This window comes from Falco punctatus, assembly GCF_963210335.1.
Source record: "Falco punctatus genome assembly, chromosome: 6".
Taxonomy (NCBI): Eukaryota; Metazoa; Chordata; class Aves; order Falconiformes; family Falconidae; genus Falco; species Falco punctatus.
The window spans coordinates 56,949,754-56,973,589 of record NC_137585.1 but is presented as its reverse complement, the minus strand read 5'-3'; the positions used below and the strand labels follow the sequence as shown (position 1 = coordinate 56,973,589).

Sequence of the window (23,836 nt, the reverse complement as noted above, 5' to 3'; positions counted from 1 at the left end):
AAGCGTACCTACATGCTGAAGGGCCACATTGCTGGAAGCTTAATGATAATCTGTGCCATCAGGCAAAAGAGAGTAACTCAGGTCTTTGGTGTTCTCCTAAGACAGAGCTGTTGAAAACAACGTGGAAACAATCACCGACAACTTTATACTGTTGCTGTTACCCATTTTTAACTGAATTTGGTTTGGAACAAACCGCATACATCTCAGAACTGTGTAAGCTGAATAGTTTCAGCAATGGCTTAAGTATGTTCCACAACCCTGTTACTACACTGTTTGGGTTATGCCTAACAAACACCCACCAGAAGCTGGCAGGCATGCTCAGCAAGGCGCAAACCTCATCCCGTTAGAGAGGCTAGTTTCAGTGACAGCTGAAGATCTAGAGATCCCTTGAGTTTAACATCCCCCAAAAGCAAGAGACCTGTGAGAAGCCAGCGGCCCAGCAGCTGAGCAAGAGCAGAGCGAGCCTGTGCGCTGGCTCCCAGAATTAAAAATCTACATGAAAACCAAGTACCAAAAAAACCTTCTAATGATCAAGTCGCTGATGTGAAAAAAAGAGCACCAAGGAGTGTATCCACAAATCTTTATTTAAAGCTTTTAAATGGAACATATTGTTTAGTTTCCTCAGAAAAGGAAAACCTGAAAACCAAAAGACAAACTCAATACACATGACAATGCTCCCCATAAATGGATCTGTGCAATATGAGCGGATATTTGTATCCTCGTGGTTACCGACTGCGGTAGTACTTGCACCGGGTTATCTAGAAGGTATGCACCATAACAAGCTCTTAAAAGCGTGTTCATCACCTAGAAGTAGTGGCAAAATTGCATAGTTATTTAAATTCACTATAAACCAGTCTCTTGAACAGTCATTGCAGCTAGTAGCTGGACAACAAAGACTTGGCTTCTGGAAAAGCTATTTGGTATTTTCGTATTGTGTAATCGTCATGTCAACAGCCACTAACTGAGCTTAAAACCAAGAACTGTCCTTTAAAATCAGGATGTTAAGTTAAAGCAACATCTACTCAAAAGTGGAGGCAACACCTTTTTTTAAGTACCACCAACAAATTTTACATGTAGGATATATCTATATACACACACGCACATATATATACACATACTACCAAGAGGGATCCACTTGAAGCTTTCAGTGCATCTGTGCTAAATACAAAAAAAAGCATACATTAGTTAAAAGCAATTTTCGTGTTCACTAAGTGCAGCCCATTATTAAAAGATACCTTAAACCCAGGTTTCAGGGTTGGGGAGTTTCTTTTTTGCTTTGTATTGTTTGGCAACCTTTAAACAAGTAACTCGAGGTAAGACTTTGGCTTGGGTTGGTTGGTGGGGCAGGTAAGCCCCCTGGAGCTGGCAGGCACCCGCCAGCCTGGAGAGCCGATGCTCTGGCCAAGCGCCGGCCTGCGGGAGCTGGACGTACAGCGCAGGGGGCGTGCGTTGGAGTACAAACATGCTACACCACGCGCCTTATGAAGTACAGGTGACCCTACGTACACCCAAAGCCTGAATCTACTTGCTGGCACCATGAAGGACAGAGCGGCCAGCAGAGCTCAGGAAAGGTACCACCACGGCCCTCCCACAAGTCCCATGCACACGGTCAATGCCCTTTTCTGCAGGGAAGTGCTGCAACAGCAAACGTCCCTTTTTAAGCCAAGTGTTGCCCAGCAAAATGTCCTTATCGTCCTGGGGTAACTGCTGCCCCACCATACCTGTGGCAAGTTACCAAACTGAATAAATTAACTGCTTTAAAATTATAAACTCTACTTCTAAAGTTGTGCCCTAACACAACAGCAGCTTTAGATTAAGATGGGGTAGAAAAGTTCTTCACCTCTATATGAATTATATTTATTCACTTTAACTTATTCATTTCCATTATGCTTCTAGTAATTTTCTAATCTCTCTTTTGTAAGATCACAATTTTCTGAAACAATTATTCTTATTGATGCTTCCTGTAAGAATGAGGAATTGTTTTTCCTTCATAGTAGTCTCTAAGGGGGAAAATCTGCCTGAGGTCTTACATGTAGCTTCATACCCACACAGACAGACATTGCAGAGACAGTGACATTTAAACAAATTTACAGCCAACAGAACTCCGTCATAAAAACTGTACCACGCTGTTAGAATAAACCTAGCACTCTTCATACAAAATTCTGTAGCACTTTTACCCTTTCTAAATTGAACTGCCAAGCAACGTGGCAGCCACAGCCTCCTGCGCAGTACAGCAGAGCGCACGTTTCTTCCAGCGTGCTCCTTAGGAACACCACAACATTCAAGGGGCGCTGCTCTATAAAAAGCAGCATCTCTGCAGTGTGTGTCCAGTATCCTCAGCAATCCAGCTCCTTGTTTCAGCAATGCAAGCTTTTTAAAGGAGAAAAGCAGCAGACTTCATAACTAATAAATCTTAATTGATAACTCAGTATTAAAGGTTATGAAATATTTTAATATCAATGCTTCTGGCCTTCCTGAGAAATGTCACACACAGAAATAAAGCAATTTTGCCACCTGCCTCGAGTACATCACCTTGCACCTCACTTCCTTAGGTCAAAAGTTGAATTTCAATGCTAATAAACAGCTACATAGTGAAACAAGTTGTATTTAATCAAAAGGTGGGTTGATTGTACTTTATAAAAAATAATAAATGCAAGTTCTTGTAGCATCTGTACATAAACACCATCGACCTGAAGTGCACAAAGGAACAGACCAAGAGAATTATTGAAAACTGCGGTCACATTTTGTCAGCATCTTGCCATCCCTTCAACTTTCTTGGTCACGTGTTCAAAAGGAAAAAGCAATTAACACCAGCTGCAAATGAACCCTGAAATCCTTCATCGCATCACTGCATCTTCCAGACCATCACCTCTGACATTAGCAGCACAACGAAAGTCAGTTTCTTGGCTGTACTTGGAGATGGCATTCCAAATGGAAACAAACACTATCACAATATTCTCACTACGCTGATGTTGCACCACTCTCCGTCGCTATTTAATAAACGTTGCTTGGGTTCAATGCAGAAGTTGTTTTAAGGGAAGGATAAAAGAAAACAAAGCCATAGATCTTGCATGCCCCTCAATCTGAACATGATCTGAGTATTTATTGTAATGCTACAATTTCTTAAATATTTTGCTTGTGACTGATTTACTAAGTATGCATGTTTATGTATCTACACACGTACCGAGACACTAGTTCAATAAATTAAAGCTCAAGACACTAACTGTGAGCACAAGAATATTTACAAACTGCAATAAATTAAAGATCAAAATGTGTGCGATATTAAATAAGGATCTCATTAAGTAACAATTGTCAACTTCTGTACTAAAAACGTGGCTAACTTCTGTGCTGCTACCCAAGGCCAGAAGCACATTTACAGGCCAGGAAGAAGAGGGCGAGGAGCAGCAGGCTGGTCACCACTCACGCCACGCACACGGAGCGCAGGCCGGGGCGATGGCGCGGAGGCAGACCCAAAGGTTCAGCCACCAGGACTGAAGACCCAGCTGGGGCTGGGGTGACAGCACCGGGCTCACGGCGCCACACGCACACAACCCCCAGACCAGAGGCGCACGCACATGCCTGCCAGAGTCTCCTACCTGAACTGGACTGAGACACCCAAGCTCATCACTCCCTTATTTGTAAGGCATGCTTTGGGAAAAAAGCAAAGGAAACCCTCAGGTCTTACTACAAGTTTTCAAGAATACCGAGCCAGAAAATGTAACTCAAAACAAAAGATTCACTCCCACATGGTAGTTTAGCCATAGATGCAGAAATAAAAATGACCCATTTCCTCTGGATTGTACGGAGCGAAAGGTACTTCCAGGCTATTCTCCACAGCAGAAGACATGCAGGGAGGTACAGGTTTAGATTCCAAAAGGGACAGCTGATTACGCTGTGTGCTCTCAGTTTATCTTCTGACAAAAGAGAATGTTACTGGGAAAGTACACTGGTTTCAAGAAAATTCCAAAGCCGAGTGACTGAACAGCAAGGATCATTGCTCTGACAATACATGCCTTTTTGTGAGCCGAATTGTTGGTTGTGGTGGTCGGGGCTTTTTTGGATCAGGGGACTGATTGAAAAGAGAATGCCAAGAGTGGGATGGTACAATTTGTCCCAGCAGGAACTAGGTAACAGCACCTGCTCCCCACCCCCACCCCCCCCCCCACCTGCAGCTACACAAACACCAGTGACTAGAGATGGTATCATGCTGACAAAGTGTTAAGGCATAAGTGACAGTACAACTGACAAAGCCTTTTAAGTACAGTCCCTAAGTGATTGATCAATGCTTCTCCTGAATATACACACCTACAATTCTCTCCCAGCTGCAGATTCCAGACTGCAATACAACCAGTTTGGTTCTGACCTGCAGGTGCCATGGAAGAGCCTCGCTTTGCTGTACTTGTTTATCAAATCCAAAACTAAGAAAAATATATAGTAAGCAGTGTGACTTAAGGCAGACAGCCATCTGGTAGAAGCATCCCTACTTCAAAAAAAAATTAAGTACCTGCCTAAAGGACTTCTCTATCTGGAGCTGAAGGATTATTGATCCCATGAAAGGTCTCTGCTGACCAAAGAACTTCAAGAACTTCCAGACACCTGCTGTCAATTTTTCAAACTGCAAGGGGCAAGAAATTTGCAAGTAAGAATGTGAAGAAACTTGCAACTGGGTTTTACATTTTGTTTACTTACAATGAATTATAATAAAACTTCAGATACACCAGTGACTTTAATAGTATTTTTCAAAAATTGGCTCAAATGTATGAACAAGACACAAGCGACCCCAGTAATTCAGTCTACCTATGAAGGTATTTCTTTGCCGGCCGAGTCTCTCCCATACAGCTTCGTGTCCCTTTCCTAGGTACTTTCTGAAACCGAGAGACTTCCCTTCCAGGCATTTGCAGCCCTGGGTTACAGACACTTCATGCTAACTACTTTAGCTCTGACATGAAGGCAGCTACAGCAGTAAGAGTCTCTGTGCAGACGCATCAACTGTTTTGTACCGGTGGTGGTGAGGAAGCCGTTTCACTTCGGCCTGCAGGATGCACAGCACAACTTCTGTGTTCTTGGCACTCCCCTCTCTACTTACTGATTTGCCATTCTCTAATGGGCAGATACATCAGCACCTACCTGTAAAATTAAAAGGTGCTAAAATAAAACAACTCCTTTTGTAACCTAGTTTTCCAAAGGAATAAATACAACTCACTGGCACAGAAACTCTCCACCTGAAGAACAGCTCACAGGAGTAATCAAACTAGACCCTGACAATACCTGAGCTTACAAAAACAGGCTCATGCTACCTACTCTGAATGCACTACAGAACCGAGTCGGTTAGTAGGCTCCTTAATAAAGGATCTGGTATGTTTCACAAAGTTTTTGTCAAAGTGCAGGGAGGAGACAAGAGCTAAAAGCACTAAAGGACAGGTCCAGTGAGACCTGTTTTCAGTTGGCCAAACACCTTGCAACAGATTTTCAGAGTGTTTGTGATACAGATAAAACCAGCTAAGTTGGGAAAAGTACTGAATTTAAAGAATGTCTATGTGAACTAGAATTACACGGCTTACTTCTGCGGATGGAGGTGAACTTTTTTTTCCTTACTGTTTTTATTAAAGCAAATGTAGTGATCAAGCTGCACGCTATACTGCTGAAGTCAAAAACTAGTGCAGAAAAAGAATACGATTGTCCCACTAGTATTGCCTGACGACTACATAGCGTCTCCTTCATTTATCTTACCTGTTCGTGTCTTTTCTCGCACTGCTAAAATAATCATCGGAATAGTACAGACCTCCAAACCCACCAAGCATTTTAAGAGCCAGTTTCTCAGGACGTTTAAAAGATAACTGTAAGACAGAACTCTGATCAATGACTTCTCAGGACACACACAGTCCTGAAGTTTACAACGCACACTATAAAAATGAAAGACACACAATACCCTTTTCTCTTTCTAAAACCTTAACATTATTTTCTATTGCATCTTCCCCCACTTTCTGATAAGATCTCCCCCATAATTTACTTGGAGAAATTTAAGTTTTGGGAATGAGGAGAACAACATTCTATTTATTTATTTTACTAACTTTGCGAGGGTTCTGACTGAGCCTGGTGAAGACACCAGGCAACAGATAGGGGAATTTGGAGAATCTTCTATCTTCTTAAGAGGAGGAACTCAAAAGAACTCTTCAACATGTCCCTCCTCTCATAATTACTGAATTTGGGTTTTTAATGAGCGTATTTAATCCACTAAAACAAGTGCACTAACTTGAACATAAAACACTTTGAGAGGCAGGTAGTTTACAGGAATTGGTTACTTCTATTGAGACGGATTTAAAAATCTTCCAAGTTGACTCATGAACATTAGGCTAACCTCCAGTGCATTTTTTTCAGCAATTGCTTTTCATACCAAAGAGACTCAAAATATTAATTTTCCAGTAAGCATACAAAAATAGTTTCTTACTCTCTTAACCAGTCTACCAAGTTCCTTTTGCTGCTTTCCAGTCAACATCCATCTAACTAAAATAAGTTAGTACAATCATTTGTATGGGCTGTCTGCATACTGGGCAGGGTTTGTTCCTCTTCTTAAGTTTTCTTGCGCACGTGAAACAAGACATGAGGTGTCCTGTTTTGCCATGAACTATGCAGCCATTTTTAGGTCTGCTCTGACATATGACGCAGGGCTCTATGCTGGTAATGGGCAGAGTGCATTCCATGTTTTCCTCTTTGTCTTGCGTATCTCTCTTCTCAGGTTCCTTATAGTCCTCCTGACTGCCACAAAACATGCTGCTCGATGTTGATGGCTGGGAAAAATCTTCACTTTCCTGGGACTCTGAAATTTGTACTGCTTTATCCTCGCTCTCCTCCACAGCTCGTCCTTTATCTTCAGTCATTTTCACTTTCTTGCAGTCAGGAACATCAAAACCTTCTTCAGACTCTAGAGGGAAGGAACTTTCCAATTTGCTCTTTTCCAGTTTATTACTTTTTTCATCTGGAAGCCAATCCTCACGAAGGGCCCAGCATCTGTGGCAATGTCGTGGAAGTGGAGGATTCATTTCGCTACATTCGGGACACTTCCAATAATCCTTTAGTGAATTAAAGGTTGGAACAGCTTAAGCTACTTGGAATGCTTACAACTGAAGTATTCAGAGATTATAAACAATTTATTACTCCAAAAATAATAACTATCTTGAGCTACTGACTTCTTTACAATTTTAAAATTCCATTCAGTGTTTGGCCCCATTTCATGGTTCTAGATTAAAACAGCCTTGATTTTAAAAAAAAGACTGATTTTCTTTCTTTTTGCAGATTTGTGAAATAGAGGTAGAACAATGATGGTTTATTATTTCCTATGCAAAACTGAAGAAACAAGACTACAAAGTCTTCAGAGAACCTCATGAAAAAACTTCCTTCTGATAAAATGGCCACCATTCCCATTATTTTCAACAACAGACTTCCGAAACTGAAACTATTAAAGATTGGAGGGACGTTTAACCTGTGGTATGCTAAGCTGCTGGTGTGCAAACCAGTCGGGTGAGGGCACTCTGACACAGTAGTATTAACGAATAGAAAAAAAGTCAGCCATTTAAAAAAAAAAAAAAAAAGAAAAAAGAAAAAAACAGCTGAATCCCTCTCAAGAGATTACACCGTACACTATGCTGAAAATAAGCCACTATCTTATTGAAAATGTTAATTTTTAAGGAGAACCTTCTTCGAAATAATGCGTGCCATAGCAGGAGTAAAAACAAACAAAAAAAAACCCCAAAACCTATTTAGAAGACTCAAAGCACTGAGTCCTGAATAATATCAGTGATATCAAAAGCTTGAAAGACCAATTTCAATTCCTAAAAAGCAACATATTTTTCCATACATAAGCAGTGCTATGCTTTTAGGTGGTGGCTAGCTCTGCCTTCTACACCCTCAGTCCTACAGACCATCAGGGGACTGAACACTTCAGACAGTTTTGGACAACAGCTTTATTCAAGCTTCAACTGTGAAAAGCAAATATATACAAAAAGATACACTGCACATTAATTCTAGTGTGTGGTTTTTTTCCCCCACAGATGTCTACATACTTTGCCTCAAACCCCTGAATTTCTTCCCACACCAAAAATGGTCTCACAGAATTTAGAAAAAAACTCACTTAACTGTTCTGAAAACAGGTTTGCCTTCATATCGGTATGCTACACATTAATTCAGGTTTGACAATAAAACTAGGTATTATGATTTGTAAGATTTTTTTAAATATATGCATATGCAACTAAGATTTTTTTTTTTGCATTTTGTGCAAAAGGTCAGATTTAGACTCCAAGTAATTTCCTTCATTTAAGTCAGTGAAACTAAGTTTTTAATGGATTAAGTAGTTTACCAATTTTAAATAAAAAATAAATATCAAGGTTTATTAATAATCACATGTTCAACAATTAAAATACTGTCTTGGAATCTTTTCTTTAAGCACAGAAGAAAAAGTCAATTTAATTCTTAAAAAAAAGTCACTGGTAGCAACAGAAATCACCTATACTCCTTGATCTACTCTGTCAGTTCACCCAACTTATGATGCTTTGCCAGTAAAGTTTTTACTCACAGCTAGAGAAATCTCTGGATCTTCATCAAACGAATCAGCATCACTATCATCATCCTGGTAAATAGTCAACTGATATACCTGGTTTGAATAAAAAAAAGTATTGATGTAACTGTTTTTTTGGCATTCAATTAAAAATATGACAGATTTTTAATTCAACAGATTTTCTGACAGATCTCTAATACGTTAATTTACATTAGCAAGTAACTCCACAAAATCTGATGACTGGTTTTGGGGCATTCTGTTCACACTTGTAACACACAGTTTGAAGAGACTAGACAGACAGAAGGTACCACTTCCTAGAAGAGGTGCTCCTTCCCCTCTGCTCAGCACCCGTGAGGCCACACTTGGAGCACTGTGCCCAGCTCTGGCCTCCTCAGTGCCTGACAGATACGGAGCTACTGCAGAGTCCAGTGAAAGGCCACCAAGATTACTAAGGGATTAGAGATGCTCTCACATGAGGAAAGGCTGAGAGATCTGGGACAATTCAGCCTGGAGAAGAGAAGGCCCAAGGGGGTTTTATCAATGTGTGTAAATACCTAAAAGGAGCATGTAAAGAAAATAGAGCCAGGCTCTTTTCAGTGCTGTCCAGCAACAGGACAAGAGGCAACTGGCAGAAATTTAAACACATGAGGCTCTGTCTGAACATCAGGAGAAACTTTTTTTTTTCTCTTTTCTTTTCAGTGAGGGTGACTAAGTACTAGCTCAGGTTGCCCTGAGCAGCTGCAGAGCCTCCATCCTTGGAGATACTCAAGTCTCTGGACATGGCCCATGGCCATCAGCTCTGCTTGAGCCAGGAGGGGTGGGTAAGATGACCTCCAGAGGCCACTTCCAACCTCTGCCATTCTCCAATTCTCAACAATGCTGTTGGGTGCAGGGGCACACCTCAATCCTTTCTTTCTCCAAATCACCATCTTATTTCAGGGTGCAGCTCTGCAGCACTATAACGCAGTGTACATCAGTACAGTCAGTCCCATTCAGCCTGTCAAGTATCACAATCATGTAAGTCCCTGGTGAATTCTGGCTCTGGTATTTACCCAATCTTGCCATAGGCTGATTCACTCACCTCTTTGGAGTAACACAAAAATCACTCGAGGGGGTGGTGGGGGGTTGTGTGGGGGGGTGGGGGGTGAGTTTCCCATTTCATTCCTAATATTCCAGGTATCTAGATCTCTGGAAAATGATGTTAATTGCAATTTTACTATCTTGCCTCCTAATAGAAGTTTCTAAAATTGTACCTCAGCGTCTCTATAAAACATTTATATTCATGAAGGCAAATGAATCACAAATACCCCTTTTTGCAAAGGGTTACTAGGCAAGTTTTCATTCAGTATAAAAAGTGTTGTCAAAGCTCAACATGTACTTCCGTAATTAAAAATGGAGAAATACACTCAAGCAGACATGCTACCATCAATTCCAACAGCTACTGTGTGAAGCTGAAGAGACTTTTCCAGACTGTCAAGAGTCTTTTTCACAACCTGCAGAAAGTCTTAGCACCATTCTGGTTACTGCCTAGTGGGGTATATAATGGTGACCCAGCTGCACAGTCTTGTAATTTGATTTACTGAACAACTGGGTGCATCTGTGACATGGCACATGTAGTCCTGAAATAAACCTGAAGTGTTACTTCTTGCTGGAACCTCAAGATGAAGTATTCCTGTAGAGTATTCTTCCCCCTCTCACTACCCTGCCCCCCCCAGTCACAAAAAACCCAAACAGAATAAATCGTATACCTCATCGTCTTCATCTGTGAGCTCCTGTCCTTCTTCATTATGGCTATAATCTTCTGAATAAATAGACTCAACTTCAAACTCTACACTGAACTGGTCTGAAACAGAACTGTGGTCAAACCAATCGGAGTTTTCGCTTAATGAACTGGCATCAAGATCCTGAGGGGGGAGGGAAAAAGTACACGCTCAACCTCACTAGTCCATATCCATACCATTCCTGTTAAGATAGCTTGTATGGTAAAACTGAACTATCAAGTTTAATTAGCTATGGAAGAAATGAGACCAGCTGCTGTTAGACAAAATAACTTTTATGAGACAAACCTATACCAAGTAGGTAAAAATAAAGCTAGATCTGAAAGCCTTTTGTCAGTTCTGTAATAAGAGTCTGCAGTCAACCTACAGCCAGCTTGGAAGACTAGAGGTACCGTTTCACAAAGGCTCTCCTAAAAAGTGGAGGAACTGCAAGCAGATGCAGTCTTTTGGCTACATGTCATTAAATTCTCTATTCTCATCGACTTTATTAACCTTGAGACAGCAGCTAATCAATTATAAAATAGCAAGAGTTAAGATATATTACTAGTTCTGTCAACTCAGAGTGCAGCATATGACTATGAACACTGTTAGTTTAGATCTTCGTAACTTAATATAACCACAGATATCTGTCTCAGTGATTCCTGAAGACAATAAAAAAAAAAGCGAAGTGTTGGAAAAAAAATAGTATATCATCAGGTCACTACTTCGTTCAGTTACGGAATCTGTACTGGAGCTACCAACTATTCCAAATTGTGTAATGTCTGTGACTGCTCTTCTTCTCTTAGCATTCTACAGAATACTTATTTTAAAACACAACATACATCAGGCATTTTTTCAATACATGCCAAGCAGAAAGAATCTGTTTTTAAAAGAATAGCTGTAGTTAATATATTAAAAAAAAAATACTTCAGCTTTGTCAACAGATCTACAAAAGACCCCACTCCACCCACACAACTATTCTTTCAGCCTCTTTTCTTCCCTCAGATACCATTGAAGGCATTGCTGCTTTTACTTAAGAACATTATGTTTTAAGATGCAATTTGCACTTGTGGCATCTGCAAAATTTGTACCACAAAAATACATTTTTTTGACTTACAGGAATGGAAAGAGAATCTGTTGAATCACTGCTATTGCTTCTTTCACGGCACAGACCACTGACTACACACCATGAGAGACTTTCATCAAACGTCAATGAAATGCTGTCTGACTTGTGTCGTTTTCTTCTGTCACTATGCAGATCATCTGAAGAATTTTCTTCTGGGCATATTCAAGAATTTTTATTACGAAAAAAACATCTATGCAATGTGCAGTTTTAAGTTTAACAGAAGCTTAAAATATAATTTACTTATGTAACAATTTAAGAAAAATAAAGTAATTCAGTATTATTTTATGGGGGGAAAAAAAGTACACCAAAAACTTGTTTAAAAAAGACACAGAAGCACTGAGAAACATGAAAAAAAGAGAAACATTCCTGAAACCAGGATTTCAGGGGCTGGCTTTCCCCACTTCTCCCATCAGTACGGCTTGTAAATGGCAGTCTCCACACGCAGGAAATAATTGCAAATTTGGAAGCATTTTTACTCCACTTCACACATGACATGTTAAACCCCTGGTAATTTTAAGAAATGCAGTCAGGATCTTAATTGTCCTAGATCCCTCTACAGTCAGTAGACAGAAAGGCACTTTCAGAGGGGTCCGAGCTCATCCTAGAATTTGCAGGGAGACAGCAACTAGCTCCCAGGTAACACACATAGAAAGAACCTCATGCTATGCATGGTAAGTAAGTTCAGGTTCAAGTTTCGGACACCTCAATGAATTTATCAGTTAATAGTTGCATTATATGTAATTACTCAACAGGATTTTGGTAACAAACCGTTAGGACTTTCACCACACTAGCAAGAAAATCTTCAAGGCATACTGTATGAAAACTGAACTCGAAAGCATTGCTTTAAGCTGTGCTTACTAGATACGTTTCGTTGGAAGGCAAAAAGACAATGCTTTTTAAATACATCATGTTTTGAAACAACCACCTATGGCAGTGTAAGGAGCAGGGGGACAGCATTTTAGGGGTAGGCAAGTCAAAATTCAGCTCCGCTTTTAGGCGCTGTAAAGCCAGTATGTAAGTGCAGCGGAGTGAAAACCTCCCCCAAAGAGGCCTGACACCTTGGTTCATCCAACAGACCTCGGTAAGAGCCTGCTGCCCTCCTACAGGTGCCTTCTGCACCCACCCTCTATTGCCCAGCTTCTCCCTTGCCTTGAAAACACACCCTGACAATCCACAAGTCTTCAAGTCTTGAATCTTTCATTGTATAAGAAAAGAGAACAAAACACTTGTACATACTTTGAGACTTCTCTTACTTTCCCTTGGTGCTTCTTGGCTCAGCCCCTCTCTTTTCTTTTTCCGCCCTGAGAGCCCCACCAAATTTGGTGCCCCCAGGCCCAAGGGTTGCTCCTGTCCATCGTTGTCCTCATTTAGTTGTCATGGCTCCATGCTGTACTGATACTGTATCACCACAAGGTTTCTATACACTACATAAGCGGCTCCAAAGGAGCCGCTACCATCCCAATTTAACAAGAATAGTGGTTTAAAAGGAAGATTTCCTATAAATTAGAAAAAAAGTGTATATAAAAACACTATATTAAAAGAACTTTTAAGGTTGTAACAAACTAATAAATGGATGCAAAGACAAGAGTTAATAATCAAGCCTACAATAAGTAAGCACAACACAGAACCGTATTTGCTCTGGGTCATGCCTAAATATTACAGGTCATGATGTTTAACTGAGACTTTCCATCCCTTCACTAGTTTTTGTTACAACATTAAAATGTTCTTTTAATTTAGTGCAAACCGCTCAGCAATGCAGCACAGTTTCTGGACTGACCAACATAAGTGGCCTACGATGAACACAAAAAAATACTACACACAAGCTGAGGAACTGAAAAATGTTCCCAAGCAACTGAAGAAAAGGGAATTCTATGCAGTGACAGAAGGTAATCACTGCCTGAGTAATTACAACCACCAAGTCATGAGGTAACAGAGGTAAGTGATGGAACAAACTAACGTTAAGAAATTCCACAGAATAGCATTTAAGTAGAACTGTAGAGAACACTTCCACTGAGAAACTTCAGTGTTATTTATGCTGACCAGTTGTTATTTGCTGATTATTGGAAGAAATATTACGGATTCTGAAAATGTGTTTGTCAGTGATTACTGAATAACCACAGTAAAGAGAAAGAGGATACAAATATGATGCTTAAGTAACCAGATGTTTTAAAAAGCACTTAATGAATGGTCAGGTATCTAAACATATCTGAACTCATGCCATATTACTACCTGACCTTTGATACCTGCCACCGATCGAAATCCAATGAAAACTGGTTTTAGAGAGCAAACAAAATGTAGAAGTTTGTGGCTATCTACAGACGGAACTAAAATGAATTTGACTACACCAGTCTTATAAACAAAAAGTGTTCTCATTGTGAAGACAACACAACTGATTAAGTCCTGCTGATGTGAGCAAGTTTAACAGATCTGTGGAACAAGTTACTCCATCATGCTACTAAAAAGTCTGAGAGATCCAAACTGTAATATGACACTGGAGCAACACAAGGAATTGTGCATTTCTTCCAGACTGAACATTTTGTTTTAGATAAGCAGAGAAACATGAATAGTATGTCAGCATCTTTTAAAGTCAGTAAGGCAACAGAATGTACTTTTCCTAAGCGGCCATGCTACTGAAAGCTCTGCATCATAAATCTGCACATACCAGATTCACTGTGCGTTCTCCTTCTAGTAGATGTAGTTGGTCTGGAAGTCACATTTGATGAAGTCTGCTTCTCTTCTAACTCTTGCATGGATTCCTGGTTAACAAAATACTGAGTAAGTCTGAGCACAAGTATGTGGTAAAAGGCTAGAACCAACTACCTGCATCTAAACCACAGACACTGTCATGCAAAACTAAGTAGAATTTATACTTTCAGAACATTTATTTTATTAAAAAAAAAAAAAAGTCACCGTTACATTCTCTTCTTCAAGCCGAAATCTGTCATCATCTTCAGGTGTGTCAGCAAGCCCAGAGTCTGAAATCAAACCAAACACCATAATACAGTACAGCAGAAAAAGTCAATTTCAGGCTCAAAAACATTACAATAAAAGCAAGGGAGAGAAGTTAACTGCACACAGCATTTACAAAGTAAATTCTATTTAGAACTTAAAATTCAGACATTTTGCAAAAAATGGAAAAATCAACCCCGTTCCTTTGCTTTTCAGGTGTGTGCAGCACTCTCCCTGTGACATTACTAAAGTGGGAAAGTGGGGAGGAAGAAGAAACCTCAACTGCAAAAAATTTTATTATAAATGTCTACAAGTGAAGGCTGTGCATCAGCTGGGATTCTGCAGATACGAAAGAACACAGGCAGGAAATATTTTTCACTTCTTCCTCTCCAAAGTATATTTTACTAGCTATCATCTTATGGGAAAGCTGAATTAAAAAGACATAAACTAGAATAAAAAAATATTTGTTATTAATTATATAGGCTTACAACCAGATGGACCCTGAATTAATAAATTATCTTTCAAGAAAAGAATGTGTGAGGCAATTTAAATTTGCAAGTATAGCAATAAGGGATAATAAAGAGAGCCTGTTTCCCACCTTTAGCACCTAACACTTGCCTTTAGGATTAATCAGAAACAAAGGGTGTCTTAATACGGATTTAGAAGCCAATTTACAAAATAGCTCCCCTTGTCTAACTTCTGGTTCACTCCTTACATTAGTCAAAAATTACCACTATATTGAGCATTTTTATACTTCAGGAAAAGATAACTGTAAGAAAAAATTCTCCATTTATGGAGTAGCTATCCACAAAGTTATCGCAAAGCTACTTTTTTAAATGTACAGACCTTTTAAAATACGACTCAGTGTAGCTGAGAGTGACCAGTTCTAAATGTACTCCACATGCAGTTTTAAAATCGAAACACAACACTACTAACAGAAAAACCAAAAAGCATTTGCCCTGACTTCATTAGTGGCATAAGTTCAAGAAGCTATTTTTGTCATATTAGAAACTAATTTTTCAATGTAGTCCTCTGTGTTCAGCTCTACACTTGCTCTGGTTCTAGTCAGACAAAATTACAGAATAGCTAATTATGGAGAGATCAAGGTTATCTGATCACTACATGCAAGATACATTGATTGAAGTTACATTTTCTCCACTAGTGTTTCCCAAAACAAAAGGTCCTCCCCAAACTAGCTTACCTTGTTGATTGATTGCTATCAGATTTCTGGAAATCATTGAATATAGTCTCCTTAGGCAGGGATAAAGAAAGAGATGTTGCAAATTAGCTACATGTAATTGCAAAAGACAGCTTACCATCTCTGAAGATTCAAAGAGTTAAAAAAAAGGCCATACGCGTTACGTTCTCCATTATTTCACAACCAGACTCTCAGAAAAGAATCCCATTTTACCTGTGTTCTTTTACTGAAAAGCTTGTTACTCCAAATAAATCCCCCAGGAGATCATTTGCACAGTGTACAATATGTTGCTGTTTTTCATCATATAATTGTTTAGACATAATATATTGTCCAAGATAGAATATTACCTGTAAAATAAATAGCATATACAGACATTAAATACCCAGGTTGATTCAAGTGTGAAAGAAAACACATTAAATTCATTGAAATTTGCTCTTCTCATAGATTGCCTAAAACTCCATTTGAGGTACAATTTTCATCTATCATTCACCCAGTACTCCGGCTCTTCTATAGATCACCAGATACTTCTGTTCACATTTTGAGAAACTAGTTTCTAAACAAACACCACCTAACATGTCAGCAGGAGAATAAAAACAATACCTAGTCTTAATATCTTCTAGATAAGCCACGAACTCATTCACCCAAAACAAAAGAACAATATACAGTATTCACTGTAATCTACCTGTACTGATTAAAAGTTCTCACCTCCTTCATAGTAAAAGTGTCCTTTTCTGCACCAGCTAACTTTAACAACTTCAACAATAGTGGCTTTGGTTTAACCTGTATGGGGAAGAAGAAAAACAGAATGCATCAACTATTCACCAAACAAAACACTATTTAGAGGCTGGCTTCCTCCTTCTGCGTTATGTCGATATACAAACACACAACTACATTAAAACCTATCCACACACAAGTTTTTTTGACTTGGCAGTTAAACTTTAAAGAAAATAACAGGAACCAAATCATATTGAAGTCCTCATACACTGTCAGCACAAACCCTAATCTTTCATCACTGCATAAAGACTCCTCTACTTGAACTACAGGACTCATTTGGTAGTTCAAAGTACACGGCTGGGTCCTAAGGAATTCAGCTTCACTCCTTCAGTCACTACAGTGAGTGACTCCCAAAGGGGAGGGAGGAAGGCAAATGGACCTTTGTGACTGTCAGGTCCAGAGTGCAAGTCACAAAGCAGAAGACTGGTCCACCTCCTTCCTCGTTTCTTCCTGTGACAGTTGCTGGGTTTGCATTTGCCTGCCAGCTGGGCTGCAAATCTCTGAAGACTTTTCTTAACTAGGATAAGCACACCCCGTCCTTTCCATTGTATCCTTTCCATTGTACTACGTAGCAATGGCCCATCGTGTGCTAGCACAGTTACATGTGCGGCCAGTCAATGACAATTTCTGAGGTTGAAAAGGGAAAAGTTTAAAGTTTGTTTTTTTTAAAAAAAAAATCACTTTCCCACCCCTCTTTTTTTATTTTTCTTCTGGCCCAAGCTGCGTCCAGATCCCATTCATTACACTGTTCCATAACCAGCTGTGCCAGTACAAGGGCAGGAGATGAGAACAGGCTGCAGCTGCTGCCACAACTGCAAACAAAATGCCTGTGAAGCCACTGATGGTTCCCACTGCAGTATATTCTAATATTGCCACTTTTAACAGTACATTAACCATTCTAAAACCAGGCTAATATTATAGCTATCCTAATGTATTCCCTAAAATTTTTAAAAAATGTATAAAATGTTTCTTTTCTAGGAAAGTGAATCAGTGTGAATCAAGTCTCATAAGACAAGGAATAAATGCCTAACGGAAGGGGGGGGGGGGGGGGAGGGAATTTCCCTACATTCCATTTCAAGTATCTGCTAAAACCAACGTTTAAGTTGTAGTTCATTAACAAGAGATTAGTTCCAAGAATTACACATAATGAAAACAATAAAGCTTGTGGACAACCTTACATGTCTATTCACCCGTTCTTAAGTACTGAATTATTTAGAGTGTCTGGCATATATTACAGTTTCATAAAGGAAGCAAACAATAACTTATTAAACTACTAATGACAGCTGAGCATAGGAAAGCAAAGAACAGTTTCAGATCTCTGAAACCACAACGAGAACCATGGGTTCAAGATGCTTTTACTGCCCAGCCCTCTCTCCCTGACTCCTGCATGTATGAAGTTCTTGACAATAGCATCACATTATGACAGCTTAAAAAAAAAACATAAACGACAAAAAAACATCAACTTTAAACTGTCTGCTGTTCTGCTATTCACTTTTTCGAAGTTGTTATTGGTCTACATTTTTAAATTTTAACCTTCTACAAAAAGTAATCCGCTTCAAGCATCGCTATTCACATGCCTTTTTAAAATCACATCTCAGGTCTAACACACAGGCTTCCACCCTCAAGAAAACTTAGTCAGAAAGCCAGGACAGCAGAACTGTCACTGTATGATGGAAAGCCTAGATACGCAAAGTCATAAACACAGACCAAACGAAGCCTCTTATTACAACTTCCTTATGAATTCCAATAGAGGATAAAATGAAAATGCCGAAGTCGAAAACCTTCAGTTGTAATGACAAGATTATTTCACAACGTACGTTTTCCACAACGGTGATCTTCCACAACCCTTCAGTTATGAACTATTAACAATTCCCACCACCAAAAACTTATCATGATCAAACCGGACCATAAAGTTCCTTTTTATTACAAGAAAGCAACCTGGCCATCAAGAGTCTCCAGGAAACAGAGCCCAGGCCTAAACCATCACCCTCGGGTCTCAACCACGAGCGAGAAAGATTTGCTTCACAAGTACGGGATCAAACCCAGCCCATCTTCAGCGGATCTCCTGGCTCTTCGCTACCCGGCGCTGGCTGAGCGAGGCTGCTGCCCTTCTGAACGAGCAGCCAGAAACTCTGCAAAAAGCATGAAAAACTCGCGCGTCCAACAGAGCTACTGACCAGCGCCTCTTGTTCCGAAGCGGTGACAGAGGAGGCATCCGTGAGGGAGGACATCTTGGTATTGCACATTTGCCTGCAACGAAGGGGGGGAACAACCTCACAACGCGGAACACAGCTGCACAACCGGCGTCGTGCCGTCCCCGCCCCGAGACGCGGGGGTGCAGCCGCCACCCCGCCTGTGCCTACTCACCCTTCGCCGGCCGCGGGTATCTGGGCCGAGTCGGGCCGGGCCGGGCCTTATATAGCGCTGCCAAGAGGCGGCATGTCGGGGCTTAGCTCCGGCGCCGGCCGCGGCCCGACATGCCCGAGCATGACCCGGCACGGCGCTGCCGAGTCACTGCGGGAGGCGGGCGGGGGCTGACGCTGACTCACCGCGGCCGCCAGGACCGGGCGGGGCGGGGGGGGGGGGGCAGCGGCGGCGGGGAGCGGCGGCCCCGTCCCCGCGCCCGCCCGCCCCGGCCTCTCCCCCAGCGCCGGCGGAAGCCAGAGCGCTCACCTCCGCGCCGCCAGCGAGCGCCCCCCGCCGCGCCGCAGCCGCCCCTCCCCCAGCACCGAGGCCGCCCCGCGCGCAAAGCGACCCCCGAGCGGCCCCCCAGCCCCTGCCCTCCCAGCGAGCCGGGATCCCCACGCACCACCAGCCGCGCCCGCTCCACTGCCCGGCCCGCGGCGGGCGGAGGGCCGGGGCCGCTACCACGCCGCAGCGCGCTCCGTGACCCACGCCGCCATTTTGGCCGCCGCGCCGCGCGGCCCGGCGCTCTCCCCAGCGCCCCCTAATGGGCTCGGGGCAACGCGCGGGCCTGAGGCGACGCCGGTGTCACACTGGCGGCTGCGGGCCCCGCACCGGCCTGCGCGCCGTCCCCGGGCCCTTGCGGGCCTGAGAGCCACAGCCCGGGCCCGCGGCGTGGGGCCGAACGGAGAAGCGGTTCTCCGTTCCGCCCCACGCCGCGGGCCGGGGCCGTGAGACAGCCGGGGCCGTGGGACAGCCGTGACCGTGGCCAGGCAGCAGCAGGTGCTGCCCAGACCCACGCCGAGGGCTGCGGGAAGTAGGATGCTCGGGTAGCGCTTTGCCAGCGGCTTTTTATGTTCTCGTCTAAGTCCTTCCTCTTCTTGTCCACCGTCCCTGTTACCCCTCCCGACCGAGGAAACCCTCGGGTTGTGGTAAACAAAACGTCGTGGCTTGTGGACGTGAAGCATTGGGGAGACAGAGCTGAAGCCAACAGTCTAAAAGTGTATGAATTCCCTACGGACCCTCATTTCTGCCAAAATTAAAACGTCTTTGGTTGCAGGCAGATCTGACTTCCCCTCAGACTCATGTGGTAGTTCTGAGGCACAGCCATGCCCGTGTGGGGCAAGGCCATGCCGTCCCCGCCGGTGGCAGCCCTCTGGACCCCCACTTTGTGAGCTCCAGTTCTGAAACATCAGACCTTTTGGGGGGATAGATAAACAGCTTTTAAGACTTCTGATGGCAACCCTGTACTTGCACAAATCCAGCTGCAGCATATGTTAGTGATAGAAAACTTACGTCAATTTCTTTCAACGTTAATAAAGGCAGAGGCTCTTGCTTATAGTCCACAGAAATTCAGGGACACAAGAATAAAAAAGTGTTCATTGCCTGCCTAATGACACCTTTGAATACTAGTTTGATTTGCAATGGTCATTTGTGCCTTTTAAGTTGCTTTTTTCACTGATATTTAGGAGAGGAAACTAGGAGAAAACTTTATATCCAAAGAGACCCAGATGCTGTCATATTCTCCTATATTCTTGTAATCTTCCATTCTATAATTCTGAGTATCTTTTAAGTGTAGGGTATTTGGAAGTATGTTATTTTGATAGGTACTTATTAATTGCTAAACTTCAAGTAGAACTGGTTAGGGTTTTTTTGACTCCCTGTTCTAATTCTCAGGTTTTTCTTTCCTCAAGATGACATTGTAAAATTGTATTTGAATAGTGAAAAGATTTGCTAGAGAACATGAGTGCTGCAGATAGTGTTAAAGATACGGTAGAGCAGAGTGAATATAATGGCAATTTTCCATGACAACTAACTTGTCCAAACAAGCAGTGGATAACTGCCTGGACTTGTTTGTTGGCCAAATACAGATTTTCAGCAACCACGGCACCTTGTAAAAATTCCAGCAATGGTTTAAATCTAGATATTTGTGTGATGACAGCTTTTCAAGATGAGCTTGTTAGCCCTGTAGAGCATAAAGTTCAGGGTCTAGTGAGGGACAGCTGAGAAGCTGCCATAATTTTGCAAAGTGCGCTCACCTTCTGTTAGTACCGGGGTCTGAAGGCAAACAGAAATCTGGTTTAAGTGGAATGTCCTGCCACAGGCAAAGTCAGATATCTGCTCATTCCCACTCAGCACTCCAATTCCAAAGATCCTTAGCTAGCTAGCTAGCTTCATCATGAGGAGAAAATTGTGTCTACACAAAAACACAGGAGGATGGAACTGAATGGCTACATTCAGTCGATGTAACACTGAACAGCAGTATTATTGATGCGCAATCTTGTCATGATGTGGCATTAAAACTATCTAATTCCTATACAAAATGCATTTTACTGAACTGAAGCAAAACAAGACCAGAATGTTTATGGAGTTCTCCCAAACCTGTATGACATTATTGAGCCTTGTTTTAAGCCACAGTGTCATTTTGCTAATGCTGTGTGGAAATTAAGGTGCTTTTTAAATTAGCAATAAATTTTCTACAGTAAAGACTTACCAAACTGGTAACTGTGAGTTTCTTTTCCCACTTCTCAACCAATAAATGTCTTGTGACCAATGACTTTGAGATTACAGTGGGATCCTTTAAATAATAACTTCCCTTACCAATTTGTTAACTGCCAAGGATAAAAGAAAAACCAAACCAAAACCCCCAACAGTTTCTGTCTAGAATTTTTATCAGTTTTCAAGGACAATCTTATCTCTTTTCTCAGACAGACTAATCTCAAGTAAGAGGAGGCTTAAGTAGGTAAAATGTGCTGTCTGTACTTGTTTAGGGAGATAGAGGAATATTTTCTGACCTGCAGTGCTGCACTTACTTCTGTCCTGTTTGTCACTAGTTTGTCACTAATACAGCACATGGTATGTCATCAACATGCATAATTATTTTCTTATGCTTGATAATTTAGGACCAGTATAATTAAGAAGTTTTACTTGAAGGGTGAGTAATAAGCTTATACAGTTATGAGACCTGACTTCCCCCCTGTTTCAAGGTCATAAAAAGAAGACATCGCTACAGCAAGACCCTACCTGTGTATTTTATTTATAATGCTACAGAAAATAATTAGGGCAGATGTAGCCCAGCTGCCTTAACTGGAGATACTCACTTTACATTGTGGTTAATTAACATGGCATGAGACCCTTTTCAATATAAATTCAGGTTCTGACTGTAGACATCTCATTGTTTAATGCTTGCAAGCTAAATTATTTTCTGAGATGGATCTGGTCTACCTGTAGGCACATATACCAGAGGGAAGATGGGTCACTGTGCTGCACGGGTGCCCAACTCAAGTGAACGTATGGACTGTTGAAGACTTCAGTTTCAGATTTTTGTTCCTCACTGTAATCTGTAATTCTTTTTTTTCTTTTTCCCCCAACATGTCCTGCTTACACTTTCCTGGCTGCTACCTAGTCAGTATCCAGCACACACACAAAATGGTCTGAAGTTCCCAGATGCTGATCAGAGGCATAGGCGGCCAAGGTTTGTCAGCTCTCATCTCCAGCCCATTTGCTGCTTCTTGCTATCAGACAGGTTAAGCTCACATGCTGTCTATCAACTGCTCCCAGACAAAAAGAAAACAACTAAAAAAAAGCCTCTGGGGCCTTACTTTGTGATGATGTATCCTCTCTGAAGCCTTAGACTGCATCTCTATTAGTACCACAAAAAGCTGTGATCAGTGATGTGCTGCAGATTGCCAGGCACCACAAGATAAAAGGACAGTGGAAAAAGGATGCTGAAATGTAGCTGGGACGTGTGGCTTAATGGGACTTTCTGCCAGGCCTTTGTGCTGGAGCTGTGCCACCACATGCCAGACAGTGGGTCTGGACACTTCCGTACAAATACAGGAGAAATAATTTGCTGTTTTCTTAAAATTCCTGGGTTTTTGTGTAAGAAAACATAGATTGATAAGAAATCCTCATGCCAGTAATAGCATATTCAGTTCAGGGAAACTCATAAGACCTATCCCAATGAAGAGGTCTGTCAGTACCACACCGGAAACTTCTTCCTATAAATGACACCTAAATTTTACTAAATAAAAGGGGACACAGCCTTCCTGAGGGCAATTTTGAACAGACAGTAATGACAAGCACAAATCAACAGCAAGGCTCGCAGCAGCAGTGGGAATGCAAAGATGCTATTGCAGCTGTTTTACAGGGAACACTAAGCTGTACTTTGCTGTTAAACTTGCGTTTTTCTAGTGCGCAGGAGCTGTGCCTTTGAGCTGCCCAGGGCTGCACTGACCTTCCCAACAACCCCAGTTGCTCTGCGGACTGGGTGGCACAGCAGATGTTCTGCAGCTTCTGTGTGCACACCCTGGGCTCAGCTACCTGCAGTATTTTATGGGTGCTTTGGATATGAGATTGGCTGTCCCCTACATTTCCATAACTCCAGATTCAACCTTGTTTATTTTGGAAAATGTAACATTACTTCAGGTGGACTAGCAAAGATGGTCTCAAACAAAATGTTTTTCTAGCAGCTGCTTGGGAGCTCTTACCTCCCTCCTGCTGGCACTCAATTCAGGTGCGCCCTGATCTTGAAAGCCTTAACTACAAGCTGCTTCAAAACCACCTGGAGCTGGAACAAGCCCACATCAGAAGACAGCAGTTCTTCTGCTTTTGTTTAGTTGGCACACTCATTTCTTTGTGCATCTGGGAGACTACCCGTCTGTCTGCTCAAATCTGATTCCTGTTTGGTAGCAACTCTATAAGCCACAAGCAAAATTAAACAAAACAATAGTGTATGTCTTCTGAAGGGAGGACAACTGGCAAAAATATAAACGAATTATCTTGACCTTCTGCTTACAAGTGCTCAACATCTAATGTGGAATGAAAGGTTTAGGTGATTTTTCCCCCCTCTAGTTTTGTGTTAAAGTCTTCACTTTTGAAAGAAGTTCATGGAGCAATTCTGAAGAACTGAAAGAGAAAAATCTCACGAAAAAGGCTCTTCTTACTCTGAGTAGTTTTGGTTAGGAACATCATTGAGTGAAGAAACATGCTTTTCTCCTGCTCAACTTGTTAAGTAGGGGCAAAGTATGCGGATAGATTGTGACCATTTCCTGCTTTACTTATCTGTAGCTGTGAAA

General features: G+C 41.7%; 1 protein-coding gene across 3 annotated transcripts; it reads right to left on the bottom strand.

The window, feature by feature from the left end:
* Positions 1-566: 566 nt before the first annotated feature.
* MDM2 (MDM2 proto-oncogene) lies at positions 567-19,322 on the bottom strand. Of its 3 annotated transcripts, none has more exons than XM_080392212.1 (11): positions 19,165-19,322; positions 18,533-18,605; positions 16,287-16,361; positions 15,795-15,928; positions 15,585-15,634; positions 14,345-14,409; positions 14,097-14,190; positions 11,426-11,583; positions 10,300-10,455; positions 8,570-8,647; positions 567-7,070 (listed from the first exon to the last, which is right to left on the bottom strand). In XM_080392212.1, exons 2-11 carry the CDS (start codon positions 18,599-18,601, stop codon positions 6,501-6,503), a joined length of 1,449 nt encoding a protein of 482 aa, XP_080248338.1. In that variant the 5' UTR covers positions 18,602-18,605; positions 19,165-19,322; the 3' UTR covers positions 567-6,500. The 3 variants fall into 3 exon arrangements, with proteins under 3 accessions (XP_080248338.1, XP_080248339.1, XP_080248337.1); XM_080392213.1 differs by having other exon boundaries at positions 11,426-11,586; positions 19,165-19,319; XM_080392211.1 differs by lacking the exon at positions 19,165-19,322 and adding an exon at positions 18,723-18,984 and having other exon boundaries at positions 11,426-11,586.
* Positions 19,323-23,836: the final 4,514 nt, after the last annotated feature.